At 37.1% G+C, this 15282-nt stretch overlaps 1 protein-coding gene across 4 annotated transcripts in view; it reads left to right on the top strand.

Moving 5' to 3' along the window:
- dos (daughter of sevenless) overlaps positions 1–14982 on the top strand; it is a 32327-nt gene extending 17345 nt beyond the window's left edge. For 2 of the 4 annotated variants that reach the window (XM_073987414.1, XM_073987416.1), the window contains exons 2-8: positions 6058–6355; positions 6423–7042; positions 7125–7265; positions 12019–12133; positions 12206–12422; positions 13238–13883; positions 14266–14982. In XM_073987414.1, the coding sequence (XP_073843515.1) occupies positions 6058–6355; positions 6423–7042; positions 7125–7265; positions 12019–12133; positions 12206–12422; positions 13238–13883; positions 14266–14877 (2649 nt within the window). In that variant the 3' untranslated portion in view covers positions 14878–14982. Of the gene's footprint in view, positions 1–6057; positions 6356–6422; positions 7043–7124; positions 7275–12018; positions 12134–12205; positions 12423–13237; positions 13884–14265 lie in introns of all 4 variants that reach the window. The other 2 variants (XM_073987413.1, XM_073987415.1) reach the window with 1 other exon arrangement.
- The last annotated feature ends 300 nt before the right edge of the window (positions 14983–15282 follow it).

Below are 15282 nucleotides of genomic sequence, written 5' to 3'. Positions count from 1 at the left end.
CCTTTGGACTCCTATTACTAGGAAGCTGTTCGGAGCTCACTCATGAGATATACATCGAACGACGTGGAATAGCGAGTTCTACAATTCTATAACTAGTTTGGATTATTATCTAGTTGCACACCCTAATTATAAGAAAAATTCGAAAAACACTGAAATCAAAACTTCAAAATGTCAACATCGATTTCAGAGGGATGCAGTGTATATATCGAAAAGTCATACACTAGAACCATGTTGTCACAGGGGTATTCTTTAGATCGACGTTGGTTTACTTTGCTTTGGTCAGAAATCAAGAAAGAACACAAAAAAACTTGTTTACTCCAACACATTTTTCCCATTTTTTATATTACCACCAACGCAGCTTCCACGAAAATTATTTGTTATGGTCCATATTATCAGATCGTGGCTAAAACACTTCAATTAATATAAATATATTCATATTTTATAAAATATATTAATGGTTAGGTTAGGTTAGGTTAGGTTTAGGATGCGCAGCTGCCGTGCTGGCAGCCACTCCACTCGGAGACCTTGAGGTCCATTGTGATCATCCTGACTATTGAGGTATATGTGTTGTATATGATGATGATGTTATGATGTGATGGGAATGTAAGTCGGCTATGGATGAAGTAATTGCGGATCCGGCTATATGGTGATGTGTGCAAGCAAATGGTGATGATGTGAAGTAGAAGTGTGATGTGATGTTTGTTATGGATGAGGCTGTATGATGTTACGTGTCTGTAGATGATGATGTACGGGTGATGGGTATATGGTGATTTATGCATACGGTGATGGTGGTGTGCAAGAGACATGAGCCGTGATGTATATTCTGGGTATATGGTGATTTGTGCATACGGTGATGATGGTGTGCAAAAGAGATGGCTGTGATGTATATTCTGGTTTAATTGTTGATTTGTGCATACGGTGATGATGGTGTGCAAAAGAGATGGCTGTGATGTATATTCTGGGTATATGGTGATTTGTGCCTACGGTGATGATGGTGTGCAAGAGACATGGCTGTGATGTATGTTCTGAGTGGTGCTTTTTACCTGCAGATGGGGATACAGGGCTGTTGATGTTGATGATGAAGTGTGCTGTATGGGAGAAGATGGTGTATTAGGTTGGAAAGACGGGAAAGGAGGGAAGTGGAGAGTGATGAGACGAGGGAGAGATAAATAAAAAGAATGAGTGATTGTAGAGGAAAATACCAGATTTAGAAGAGGATTGATTATAAAAAGAGTATATCAGCAAAAATGTCTAAAATCGTCTTTTCTATTTCAAAAAAATCAAAAAAAAATTTTGATACTACATCTATGATTTTTGGTACATAGATTAAGAAAAAGTCGTCATTCCAAATCTGTTTTCGTTACCAACTTTGATTGTTGCGCGCAAAAGATATGACCGTTTTAATTGTGCTAATTAGAAAAAATTCTAAAAAAATCGCGGCTTAATATAGTAAGCTGTTATATCCAATTGTCGTTAACTGAATTCGCACCCTTTGGGAATATGCAAAAAAAAAAAATTCAAAAAGTTTCAATGGATTCGCGAAAAATTAATTTGTTAAATAATTTCACGTATTTACAAACATATTTTTTAAACAATAGCGCCTATACTTACAAAAAAATATATAAAAAAATTATAGCAGCATCCAGACATTGTGAGGAATAAAATGAGACCTAAGTCGTGAAGTTTGGAGCTATAGTATTCGTGTTATTTGTAAAAATACAATGAAAATGTGACGAAAAAAATAAAAATTATGTTATTCTAATTTTATTTTTTTATGGTTTTATAGGAAATGTTAAAGAAAAAATTATTGAGTTCTTCGTCATTTTCGTCCAAATTTCACGCAATAATGAAGATATTCCGTTGCAACAACTTTTTCACTTATAGTTTTCCTATTGGCGAATATTTTTAGAACATTATATTAAATCACAAGGAATTCCAACTGTGGCATGACATTAAAATAATGTTATATTGAATATTACAACATTTGAAACGCATAGAAACCGCGTGATAGTGGAAATCACAAGATGCGCATCCGATTTTCCAAAACAGCGAATCAATCCCTCATATTTGATATACACATTGTGAAATTCCATTTGAGACCACGATGTAGCATCAGTTGCATGTTAGGGTGCAAAAAACAGTAAAATGCCCATAATTTCCACGAAGTACATTTGCATTTTATGCGCATCCGATTTCAATGATCACCATTAAAAAATACATCATCCTATGTCATTTCAACGCGATCCATCAAGAACCGTGGATGTAGCATCGCACTCAGTTTTTAGAAAAAATCGATTATATCTCCGGATTCGCGAACGTTTTTCAATATATGTTTTCGCACATTTTAAATATGCGTTTCGCTCTACTTATCTAAGTAGGAATAACACATCTAAAACGCGTCTAAATACGCGATATTTTCAAAAATATTTTTTGCATATTTTCGAAATTTGAGGGGTATCATATCCGCCGATCTAGTGGATGGATTTAGACGCGCAAAGGCTTGTTAGATTCAGAACGTAAAAAAACTAAATTCACGCGGGTTTCCACTGAAATCGAAAGGCATTCGTAAGTTTTGAATCCAAAAAACTGGTTTTTTAAAAAAAATTACGCACAAAAATTGCGACTTTAAGCTGAGATTGTTGTGAACCTTTGAAGGCTACACGCCCGAGTTATACATCAAAAAATGCGTAATCGCGAGTACTACAATCTCATAATCAGTTTTTAAACGAGTACAGTTGCGCGTCCCGATTAGAGCAAAAATTCAAAAAACCCAATTTTCAGTCTTCAAAATGTCAGCATCCGTTTGAGATGGATGCAGTGGTTATATTAAAAAATCATACATTAAAAACTTCATCTCTGAAGTGTATTCTTTAACTTCTTTTTTGATCATTATACTCTACATTGTATTGTAAAGCCACTAATTGAAAATTTACTTAAAAAAACTCGTTTCCTTCAACGATTTTTTCCTATTTTTTTACATTAATACGAACACAGCTTCCGCTCAAATTATAATTTTAAGAAATCCATCGGTGAATCGTGCTAAAACAGTTTATTTTACCTAAATGCGTTCAAAAGTTATGGTATATTACAACAATTCGCGAGTTACAATACCCCATACCTCAGTTTCAACAGAAGTAAATTTTCTACAAAAAGGCCGATATATAAGACTACTCAAAGCCTATGTTGATCTGCCCCAGAGCCAATTTAAGCTCTTGCAGTAAGCTAACAGGACTGTAGGGTCAATGGAGGAGAAGAAAGAGAGAGAGATTTAATCACATGCGCACCAAAAAGTTTATGTCTTTTGACCATCAGTCTAGGACACCTACACAGAAGGTGCTCGATTGTCTCAGTCTCCTCCTCATCCTCGCATAACCTACAATACTCAATGTTGTTGTCATCCCACTTACAAGTCATTGATCTTATTCGGCAATGGCCAGTTATGACCCCTGTAACGATTCTGATTTCTGACTTGAAAAGTGAAAGAAGGGACGCAGTTATACGCCCTGAGATTGCCGGCCAGATTGACTTAGATACCTTACATCCAGGTATGTCTTGTCAAATTCTTACGGTTTTCTCTGCGTAGAACTGCCTGAGTTTGCCGAGGAAGTAGCAGATCGGTGGCTTTACGCAGTCCTCCACCCTTAGGTCCGAGGATTGGGAGCCACGCCTCGCCAATTCATCAGCTATCTCATTACCCTCAACATCACAGTGCCCTGGTACCCAACAAAAATTGACGTTCAAATTGGTTGTTTTAAGAAAAGACCTACAGTTTTGAACAGTCCTAGATTTGATGGTGTAGGATCCAAGCGCCTTCAATGCAGCTTGGCTGTCCACGTAAATGGTCGCTGTTATACCTGCATTGTGCGTCATTTCCTCTAGTAGCTCTAAAGCTTTTAAAACAGCAAAAACCTTGACCTGAAAGACACTGCAGTCGTCGCTAAGTTTATATGAGCGGCTAATATTCAACTCGTCACAGTACACACCAGCTCCCGTACCATCTTCCATTTTTGAACCATCGGTAAAAATGGGTAGACGATCGGGCAGTGGTCTGTCCTGCTCCCAAGCACTTCTGTCAGGGATAAACACATTCACTTTGTGAAAGTCCAGGAATGGTGAAATATAGTCAGTATCACCCCCTCTGTCACATAGTCCAATCTGGCTGTCTATCCGTTTCAGAACACTAGCATGTCCAAGCTCTGACCAACGCCACTGATTTATCTCCTTAAGCCTCAAGGCACTCCTGGATGCTTGGTACTGTGTCAGAATGTCCAGTGTTTGGAAATTCAAAACAGCATTCAGGGCTGCCTGAGGGGTGCTTTTTGCTGCCCCAGTTATGAGAACTGATGCAGCCCGTTGCACTGAAGATATCCTAGACAGGTTGGCGTTAATGTTCAGGGCTTGCCACCAGACGAGACATCCATATGTCAGAATGGGGCAGACCACTGCCCTATACAGCCAATGTATTACATGTGGCCTTAAGCCCCAGCTCTTACCTATGGAGTTCTTGCAAGAATAAAGTGCAATTAGACCCCTCTTAGTGCGCTCCTCCGTGTTCCTTTTCCATTTTAGCCGATGGTCGAGGATCACCCCCAGGTATTTCGCCTCAGTAGAGAGGGTCAGTTGCACCCCATCTAGCGTGGGTGGTGTGAATTAATTTATTTTCCTCTTCTTGGTGAATAGTACCAACTCTGTCTTTGCCGGGTTCACACCAAGACCATTGTTGTATGCCCAGCGTGAGAGTTTGACCAGAGCACCTTGCATAAGTTCAGACAGCGTAGATAAATATATTAATAGTTCGCGACTTATTAAATGGTGAACCTCAACTTCAAAGATTGTAAAACTTTTTTGAATATTACCATATGTATGTCTACGGTGAAAATCGAGCCTCCGGATTTTGACTTGAAGTTTTTATCTACATTTTTTGGATATTTTGGCATATAACAGTTAAAACATTCAGATATTCGATCCAACACTAGCTAAGACAGGCAGTTTTGGCCTTGAGACAGTGCACATTTTTCGAAAAATGTCGATAAATGATACTGTGCTACAAAAGTTGATCAGAAAAATTTTCAAGCGTTCTGATGCAACAATTCTATCGTGTTCGGATCCGTGGACAACGAAAATACTTTGGTTCGTTTGGGTCACTTCGTTTTATTGTTTTATAACGGTAAAAAAGTGAAAATTTATACGGGCATAACTTCTTTTTTTTTCACGACGGATTTCTATTAATTATTTTTCTTTTAAAGGGGTAAATATTATCGTTCGTATAAGATATTATTTTTTCAAACTTTTTATTCATACCAATACAATTAATTTGTGCATTAACTGAATTTCTCATATGGTCTGTTCCAGTATTGCAAGAATCTACTAATTTTTACTATTTTTTCCGATAACATAAAGGAAAAAATGTTATCGTAGTAAAAAATAGTAGCTTCTTGCAGGTTCTGGAACAGAGCAATAATTTTCAAAATAAATATTGAACAAAACAAAAACATTATATTTTTGGATATTTGAGATATTCACACTTCAACCACTATAACTTAGTCATTTATTAACCGATTTGATTAAATAATAGCTTATTCGAAAGAGGAAAATTATTAGAATTATTAGAAATCGGTAGTGAAAAAAGAAGTTATACCTTTTAAAATTTTCACTACTATTTTAGTTGCCCACGGACTCCAACACGATGGAATTGTTGCATCAGAACGCACGAATATCCATGAAGGCCCTCCTTGAAATTTAATGATCGCTTTTAACTTTAGGTTAACCAGAACGCTATAAATCTGTTCGAAAAATCCAAACTATTTATAAGAAAAGATGACTTATAATAATGGGGGTTATTTTTTCACATACATATTTTGGATATTTTAAATAAGGTACTGCTATATGATTTTTTTCGAAAATTGTAAATTTTTTTGCATACCCAATATTTCTATTCATAAATTGCATAAAATGTAACCCGAACCCGCAATGTGCTAATTGCCTTCATTTCCCTTATTTTCTATTTTCATGATTTTATCATTGTTGTTTTTTTTTTTTTTTGCTTCTTTGGAACAGCGTTGGCGTCGACGTTGGTTTACTTTGAAACAAGGTGAGATACCGGAGCAGTTTTGCCTTGAATATTATGCCGATCGTAAGTGTCGCAAACTAAAGGGTGTAATTGATTTGGATCAATGCGAACAGGTGGACTGTGGCCTGCGACTGGAGAATCGAAAACAGAAATTTCAATTTATGTTTGATATAAAAACTCCAAAGCGTACATATTATTTGGCTGCCGATACGGAAACGGTTATGCGTGATTGGGTGAATTGTATATGTCAGGTGTGTCATCTGCATGATACCAAACAATCACAAGGTAATAACTAATAAACATTAATAAGAAAAAACAATAAATTATAAATTATCAATAAATTCTGTCACAGATGAAAACCGCTCCCAAAATATAGCGGCTACTACTGTCCATACCAACAATACATCGACTGATACAACAACCACTACCATTAATTCATCGAGTGGCACAAGCGCTGGTAATAATACCCGGCAAAGTTTCAACAACGACATACTGCGTAGGCCATTAAATGTGGTAGAACAACAACCTTTAATGACAGCCAACAACAATGCTACAACGTCATCCTCCACATTCCAACAACAAAGTGCTGAAGATAGTAGTCGAGCCTATGTCAATACAGAATATTCCAATCGAGAGACACTAGTGTGTGATGACCAATTTGAAAAACAACAATTGGCAAATGTGGTCAATGTGCAACAGACGACACAAAATCAGCAACAAACAACCCAATCCCAGACACAGCAACAAAGTTCATCGGCTCTATATCTAAATACGGCAGTATTTCAAGAGTCATCTCGTCTTGCTGTCAGTGCTAATGGTGTGGTACGTAAAATTCCTGAAAATTTGGTGCTTAACAACACTCCATTGCCGGAGTCGCAACAACATAGTGTACAGCCCTCACCAGCACTGAGTACAGCGTCTGGACCATACATACCCATAAGCGAATGCTATTCTGGAAGTCCAAAGTTTTTGGTATGTTTTGTATTGTGTATCTATCTTTTGTTCTTGACTTTATATGTATATTGAAAATTTATCATTTATTTTTTGCTTTTAGTTGGACGCAAATAATCAACCTTCAACACCGTTGAATAATTTGGATCCCAAGTTTTATGATACACCACGAAGTCATAATACTATTGGATTGAACTTAACAAATGATCAATCGTATTCACCTAAGATAACCAATTGCGGAACGGTAAGTTTTGTAAGTGCGTTTTTTATTTTTATGTAGATTTTGTTCCTTTATCCTTTAAGTGAAACAAGTGCAAATCCACAAAGAATTGATGAGGTCAATGCCGTCATTGTCCTATAAATTCTTCTTTCGCTACTCAATGCTTCTTCTAATGTCACTCTATCCACTACCAGTTATTGCGACTGTTCTGATAAGCTCTTATCTTTCCTATTAACTTCGGGTTAATTTCTTTCATGAGGTTATGCCTGACTGTCTGTCTGGACCGCAGAAGAACTCTTGAACAAATCCAAAAATTGGGTCTCGTAATATCAAGTCCGAAAGAAAAGAAAAACAAACCCCTCTAAAGTTGACGAACCCCGCAAACGTTTTAAGGACCATGATCTGCGAATCTGCACCTGGAATGTTCGCACTCTTTATAGAGAAGGTGCAGTCTTCGCATTGGCAGACGTACTTGAAAAGTACAAGGCCGATATTACTGCCATACAGGAAATACGATGGATTGGGAAAGGCGTCACAACAACACCTAAAGGTGACGCACTGTATTATAGCTGCCATGACGTAAAGCATGAATTTGGTTGCGGATTCGTAGTTAGTCGGAGACTAAAACATCTGGTATCCAGCTTCACCCCAGTGAATGAAAGACTTGCTGCAATTCGAATAAAAGCTAAATTCTTCAACATCAGCTTTATTTGTGCTCATGCTCCCACTGAAGAAAAGGACGAACAGACCAAAGATATATTTTACGAGCGCTTAGAAGAAACATATGACCGTTGCCCTGCCCATGACATTAAAATCATTCTAGGCGATTTTAATGCCAAAATTGGAAAGGAGAATATCTTTGGCCCAACAGTCGGGAAATTCAGTCTCCATAGTGAAACATCTGACAATGGTATGAGGCTGATAGACTTTGCAGCTGCAAAAAGCATGGTAGTTAGCAGTACCAGATTTAATCATCTCGATATTCATAAGGGCACCTGGCTGTCTCCAGATCAAAGAACAAGTAATCAAATTGATCATGTTGTAATAGATGGAAGACATTCATCCAGCGTGTTGGATGTACGATCGTTCCGAGGCGCAAACATTGATTCGGACCACTACCTTGTTGCAGCAAAGGTACGTACCCGTCTAAACGTTGCAAATAAAGCACGAACAGACTCAACGCGGAAGTTGGACATCGATAAGCTGCAAACACCACAGATAGCCACAGCATATTCCACTCAACTAGCCCAATTGCTTAACGCGAGCACTCCTTGTCCCGATAACATAACAACACAATGGCAGCATATTGCCCACTCCATGCAAACAGCCGCAAAATCCTCACTTGGATTCCAGAGACCTCCACAAAGGAATTCATGGTATGACCAGGAGTGTCGTGCTGCTACCGAAGAGAAAAATGCGGCATATAGAGCTACTTTACAATCAGTAGCAACGCGTAGCGCACGAGAGAGATATCGGGAGAAAAGGAGAGAAGAGAAACGGCTTTTCCGCAAGAAAAAGAGAGAAATGGATAAGCGGGAGTGTGAAAAAAATCGAGATGTACAGGAGACAGAATGAAGTCCGAAAATTCTACCAAAGAGTGAAACATCAAACAGATGGCTTTGGTACAGGCACATCCTCCTGTAGAGACCAGCAAGGTAATCTGGTAACAGATACAGATAGCGTGCTCAGGATATGGAAGGAACATTTCTCCAATCTGCTGGTATCCAATAGTAGCGAAGACGATGATACCACAGATCCAATCCCAGAAGATGGTATAGAATGTATACCGCCCGGCCAAGATGAGGTAAAAACAGCAATCAACCGGCTGAAGAATAATAAAGCAGCAGGAGCCGATGGCTTACCAGCCGAGCTGTTTAAAACCGGAGGCGACGCGCTGATAAGGTGTATGCATCAGCTAGTTAGCACCATCTGGCAGGAAGAACGCGTACCCGATGATTGGAACCTGAGCATCCTATGTCCCGTCCACAAGAAAGGAGATAAGACTGTATGCTCAAACTATAGGGGCATAAGTCTTCTCCCTATTGCCTATAAGATAGTGTCAGGGATATTGTGCGAACGACTAAAGCCAATGGTCAACGAAATAATTGGACCATACCAATGTGGCTTTAGACCTGGCAAGTCCACCATTGACCAGATATTTACCCTGCGGCAAATCCTAGAGAAGACCCAAGAGATGCAGATCGACATATTTCACCTTTTTGTCGATTATAAAGCAGCATTCGACAGTCCCCTCCGATCAAAGGTATTTCACGCAATGTCTGAATTTGGTATCCCCGCAAAGCTCATCCGGCTTTGTAAGATGACTTTAACTGATACTAGGTCCTCAGTTAAAATTGGAAAGAACCTCTCCGAAGAATTTTGTACCAAAAGAGGTTTCAGACAAGGAGACAGCCTTTCGTGTGACCTGTTCAACATTTTGCTGGAAAAGGTAATACGAGATGCAAATGTCAAAAGAAATGGCACAATTTACACCAATAGCCACATGTTACTTGCCTATGCTGATGACATAGACATCATGGGACGATCAGTAAAGGAAGTAACTGATACCTTTAGGAAGGTCGAAGCAGAATCTGCGAAAGTGGGTCTGGCGGTAAACGGCGAAAAGACCAAATTGATGGTGTCGACGCGCAAAGCGTCCATAGAGCTCGGACCAACCGTAGAAGTTGGTACCTACAATTTTGAGGTAGTTAAAGACTTCGTCTACCTCGGCACTGCCATAAACACAACAAACAACATCAGTTGTGAAATAAGAAGAAGAATTGTATTGGCCAACAGATGCTACTATGGATTAAGTAAGCAATTTAAAAACAAAGCCACATCTCGTCAAACAAAAATAACACTATACAAAACGCTGATACTACCCGTGCTAATGTATGGCTCCGAAGCATGGGTACTTGCGCAAGCAGATAAGGCAGTGCTTATTGTGTTTGAGAGGAAAATTCTTCGAAAGATCTACGGGCCGATTTGCGTTGACGGTGAATATCGACGTCGTATGAACCACGAGCTATATAAGCTATACAAAGACATGCATATAGTTAAACGTATCGAGATGCAACGATTGCGTTGGCTAGGCCATATCATGAGAATGAGCGATGATGAACCCGCTAAAAAGGCGTATGAATACATGCCACATGGCGGTGCACGCAGAATCGGCAGGCCTAAGCTTCGATGGAGTAAACAAGTGGATGAAGAAATGGAAAGGCGCGGTATTCCAAAAAGTCAAGCGAAAAACAGAGAGGAATGGAGATCTTTTCTTAGTTCGGTCTATAGAACAAATGTTCTGTAATGGGCCAACTAAGTAAGTAATATCAAGTCCGAAGATGGTTATATTGGTCCTCTTCTTTCGGTACCTCCCCCATAACCAATAACTCTTGAACGGATCAACCAACTTGATTCAATACGTGGATCTCGTAATATTTCTACCATACATACCCAGCAAAATGTTTGTAGCCAAAGAAGTAGTTAAATCATGAGTGCAAGTGATTCCGGACTACATCTTTTTACGTGAAAGAAGTCATGATTTTTACAAGGGCATGGTGCAGTGAGGATACTGTCTAATTTACTTCTTAAGCACACATTTTGCATTAGTTCTTTGTAGTGAATAAATCACAACAACATATGATTCAACTACTTCTTTGGCTACAAACAAAGATGTAGTTCGAAATCACTTTTATTATTTTTTGTATACAAATTACTTTTTATGGATGCAAACATATTGCTGTTATTATAATTAACAAGAAACAAATTAAGTTCTTTGTCTTTTTAAGTTTTTTTTTTTTGCAAAATTTTGAAATTTCTAAAATGTGAAAAATTTATGAAATGGATTCAAATCGGACATTGTCAAAATGTGAAGAACGGACTGCATTTTTCATGACTCTGCGTGGACTGCTTCAAAAAAAGCTATTCAATCACTACTTCACAAGGAACAACTTCAAATAAATTTTGCTGGGTACATCAGGTTAGAATATGGACTGAATTTCAAAAAATTTCGAAAAAGTACAGTTTAAAACAAGCTATCCAAGCGCTTTAATTTTTTTGCAACAAATTGTCCTCGCGGCAACTTTTACGATTTTTTAAGTTTTTTTCGGGAGCATGTCCATACTTTCTAAGAAAATAACACGCAAAACTAAAAAAACCCTACGGCCGACAACTTTCGATCCGGATATTACGTTGTCCAAACTTTGCATATTATAATATTTCTGCGAATCTGGGATAAAATAATTTCGCCGCAATGCACTTAATGCCTTTTTATACTTCCACTTAGAGTTGGGCAATTGAACGACCTAGTTCACTGTCCTAGTTCCAAAACGTATGAGTAACGGCATATAAACTAACGTGTAATATTACGTATACGCAGTTTGCTTATAAAAACGACCTGTGTCCATTGAAGTTCAATCGGCACAACTCTACTCCCACTCCTCAGGCTAACGAGGGTATATACACATTGATGCGACACTCTGCAACACTTTTGAGTTTTATCAATACCGATATATTTGTCAGCAAGTTCATAGGTGCAAAAAGTGTCACTAAATTCGGCAAACCACCTAAATACATTAATTTTTGGTAGTGTAGCCGGTATTTGATCTGGCCATTGATGAAAGTTTCCATTCACACAGGCGGAGGGTATATCCCTGTCTGCAAAGCCAACTGAAACTTTTTAGGTTGATTTCTTTGTTCTTCCATTATTTTAGATCATGGATTTTTTATTATTTCTTTACTAGTATATCGTTAATAATCTTCTCTCTTTCCATTCTAGCAACAACCCATTAATGTTTCTAAGAATCGTAGCCATAAATCGGATTCTGATTCTGAAAGTGTTTTTACGGATGATGATGAATGGTCACATCCAATGCCTTTGAGAGAAAACCTTGGTAATTATTTTCAAAAATACATATTTCTCACATTTGTTTTTTATTAAACGTCCATCTTAATATTATTTGTAGATCGTAATACCCGACCATCGGATAGTTCCGTGGAAAATGAATCGTTTGTATTGACCTATTCACAACGATTTTCAAAACTACCTGACGATGCTATTAATGAGCTGAAAAATACAGCAAGCAGTAGAAGTGTACACAATTCCAATGAATGTTTGGAAAAATTGGCAAAAGTTTTAAAAAATAAAAATAATCTCATATTGGACTTTAAGGACAATGAAAAGTAAGTTAAACATTATGACGTTATTAACCCACTTAAAGCCACTAGTCGTTTAAAAGCCACCAAAAATGGTTGCAAAAATTGACGTAAAACTCGAGTATTTTCGCATATTTTTGTGGGGTTATTTGCATTTTGTTATAGTATTGTCTGGTATCTGTCATTCCACGCCTTTAAATTTTCATTTGTCCTACGCATTTCCACGCATTTGGTCTAAAACTCAAGCAATTCAAAAAATTGATTTTTGTGTAATTTTCGACTTTTAATGGAAAATTTAAATATGCCATAAAAAAAATTTATCAAAAATGTTACATTCATATAACTTCAGGGATTTGTTGGGAGTGTAGTAATACCCCGTTAACAAACCGACTGGGTTTTAAATGTCTATTCCATTGTCTATATTTCAAATAAATCCTTATAAAGAAGGTTAACCCTGCAAAAAGCTCTAATATAAACAGCATATAAGAGTGTTTTCTCAATCAAAAACCAAGGGATTGTCAAGTAAGAATATACCTATATTACCCTTTAAATATTTCGGCACTTTTAAAAGAAAACCTGATTGCAGGAAAACTATTCGTTTTAGAGAAAAAAATTAGTTATTAAGAAATGCTTAAAAAGTTTCAAAAATATAATTTTCATACAAAATTTTAAGTTTTCTCGCAAAAAATTCTCTGCGCTAAGTGGGTTAACTATGTTGCTACCATTAATAATTTATCTTTTTTCAATGCATATAAAAATTAATAAATTTATATATTAAATAATTATATAAATAATTCCGAGAAATTAAATAACAATCCTTTGCTTTTTTATCTGTATTGCAGATCTACTCGTGATATGCCACAATTTTCAGATACTGAAAATACTTCACCCGCTATTATTGGACCACGTGATGCACGCTCTGTTGTCGATGAAAGCTATGACATACCACGTTCCCATCAGTTACCCTATTACAATATAGCCAATATAATGGAAAAGGCTAATAGTCCAGAGGCAAATCCAATTGCTGCATCAACACCAAATTTAATGAGCGGTACGGATACGGTACCCAGCTCACCGGCTTCAGTGATCTCAGCTACACACTCACTGGGACCACAAATTTCATCAAGTGTACGCACATTACCCCGACCACATTGCTATACAAATGCGGCACCATGTAAAGTCGAAAATAATGTATTTCGTTATGATTTCATTGATCAAACCAAATTACCGCCAGTTAATCGTAAACTAAAACCAAAACTAAGTGTTGAGGCTGATAAACCACCAGAAGAATTACCAGCAAAACCGCCACAATTAACCGCACAAGTTGATAATTTGGCAAATCGTTTGCAAACAGCACATATACAACAAACAACACCAGCTGGTCTGGGGAATGGTGGCGGTGGAGAAAGTGGCATTTCGGCTACTACGGAAAATATTCCATTGAAACCGCCATCGGTGGATCGTAAAAATAAACCCAATGCTTATAAGGTAAAGCTATTATTAGTAACTAATATATCAAAGTTTCATTTTCTATAAATGGTAAGAAAAGCTATTTAAAACATATATCTGAGAACGTTAAGGCCAGTCCGCGAAATCAGGAAAACACCTAATATATCGGAACTCTGTACAGATTGGATGTAGTTTTTCGCGGATGTACTTAGAAAATTCAAGACCGATATAAATCAGCTTCTCGCTGATTTTATATTGTTCTAGTAGCTAGGAAAACTTGAAGCTGGTCGACTACAAAATGCAACATCTCTAAGCGTTAACTGACTATTTGATTTTTTGTCATATTTCTAAACCGAATTATTTATTAAAATCGTAAAAATTATCCAAATAAAAATATAATTATCTTCTTCTATTTTTGCAGATTGGTAACTCAAATACTCTTGGTAACAATACTCGTCGAACAACCGGTGCTCCACTATCAATGGTAATGCTATCAAATGAAAACGAAATACCAACATCATATGCCATGGAATCGCGAACTTTGCCCCGTCAACCAAGGCCAAACTACGCCCTAAGCCATGCTAACCAATCTCATTGTAATACACCGACCTTGATTAATACTACTGCTCTTAGCAGTGGTGGTTTCACCATACAACATCAACGAACTGCTTCTGCTAATGCAGCCATGCAACATTTGAACTCGAATAACACTCTAATATCAAATAATACAACATTACCCATACAATTACAATTACCGCCTAAAAATGAACATAAATTACAATATTTTGATTTAGACGTTGCCAATGCTCCAGCTATTAATCGTCAAAGTATGAGTGTGGGTAATTTAAATAGTGGTGCTACCGGTAATCGATTAGGTTTAGCGGCTGATCCCTCGGCCAGAGCTCCAGTACAAAGTACAGTGGTCTACAATTCAGTGGATTTCGTTAAAACTGAGGCCTTTAAACGCATACGCGAAGAAAGAAAAACCCAAAATGAAGGTGTTAACACCAATAACAATAGTAGTAATAAGTAAACCAAATGGTTTTTTTAAAAGTACGTTTAAAAAAGTATATAGAAAATATGATTATTATATGACGCATACTAGTGTAATGTTATTTATTAGTATAAAAAAGAAAAACGTTTGCAAAATATTTATTTGCGAAAACAAAAAATACATTGTCAGTTAAAAAAGTATTTCACACAAATTTTATTCGCATACAAACTGAAGGAAAACACATTTCCTATACATATTAGAAAAAAACATGACTATATGACAATTTAATCTTAAAATTTGTTTATTAAAAATATTTAACTCAAAATTGTCATAGTAATGGTAAAAATAATTGTTTGAACATTTTAAATTTTTACAGTGAAAATGACGTAAAACTTGGGTATATTATAAAAAGGAAAATAATAGTACGGTTACACTAGAGTTTTT

The sequence above is a fragment of the Musca autumnalis genome, unplaced genomic scaffold, assembly GCF_047663935.1.
Source record: "Musca autumnalis isolate F117 unplaced genomic scaffold, ASM4766393v1 scaffold_4, whole genome shotgun sequence".
Lineage (NCBI taxonomy): Eukaryota > Metazoa > Arthropoda > Insecta > Diptera > Muscidae > Musca > Musca autumnalis.
Note: the sequence above shows the minus strand (reverse complement) of the source record. Positions and strands in the feature narration are given on the sequence as shown.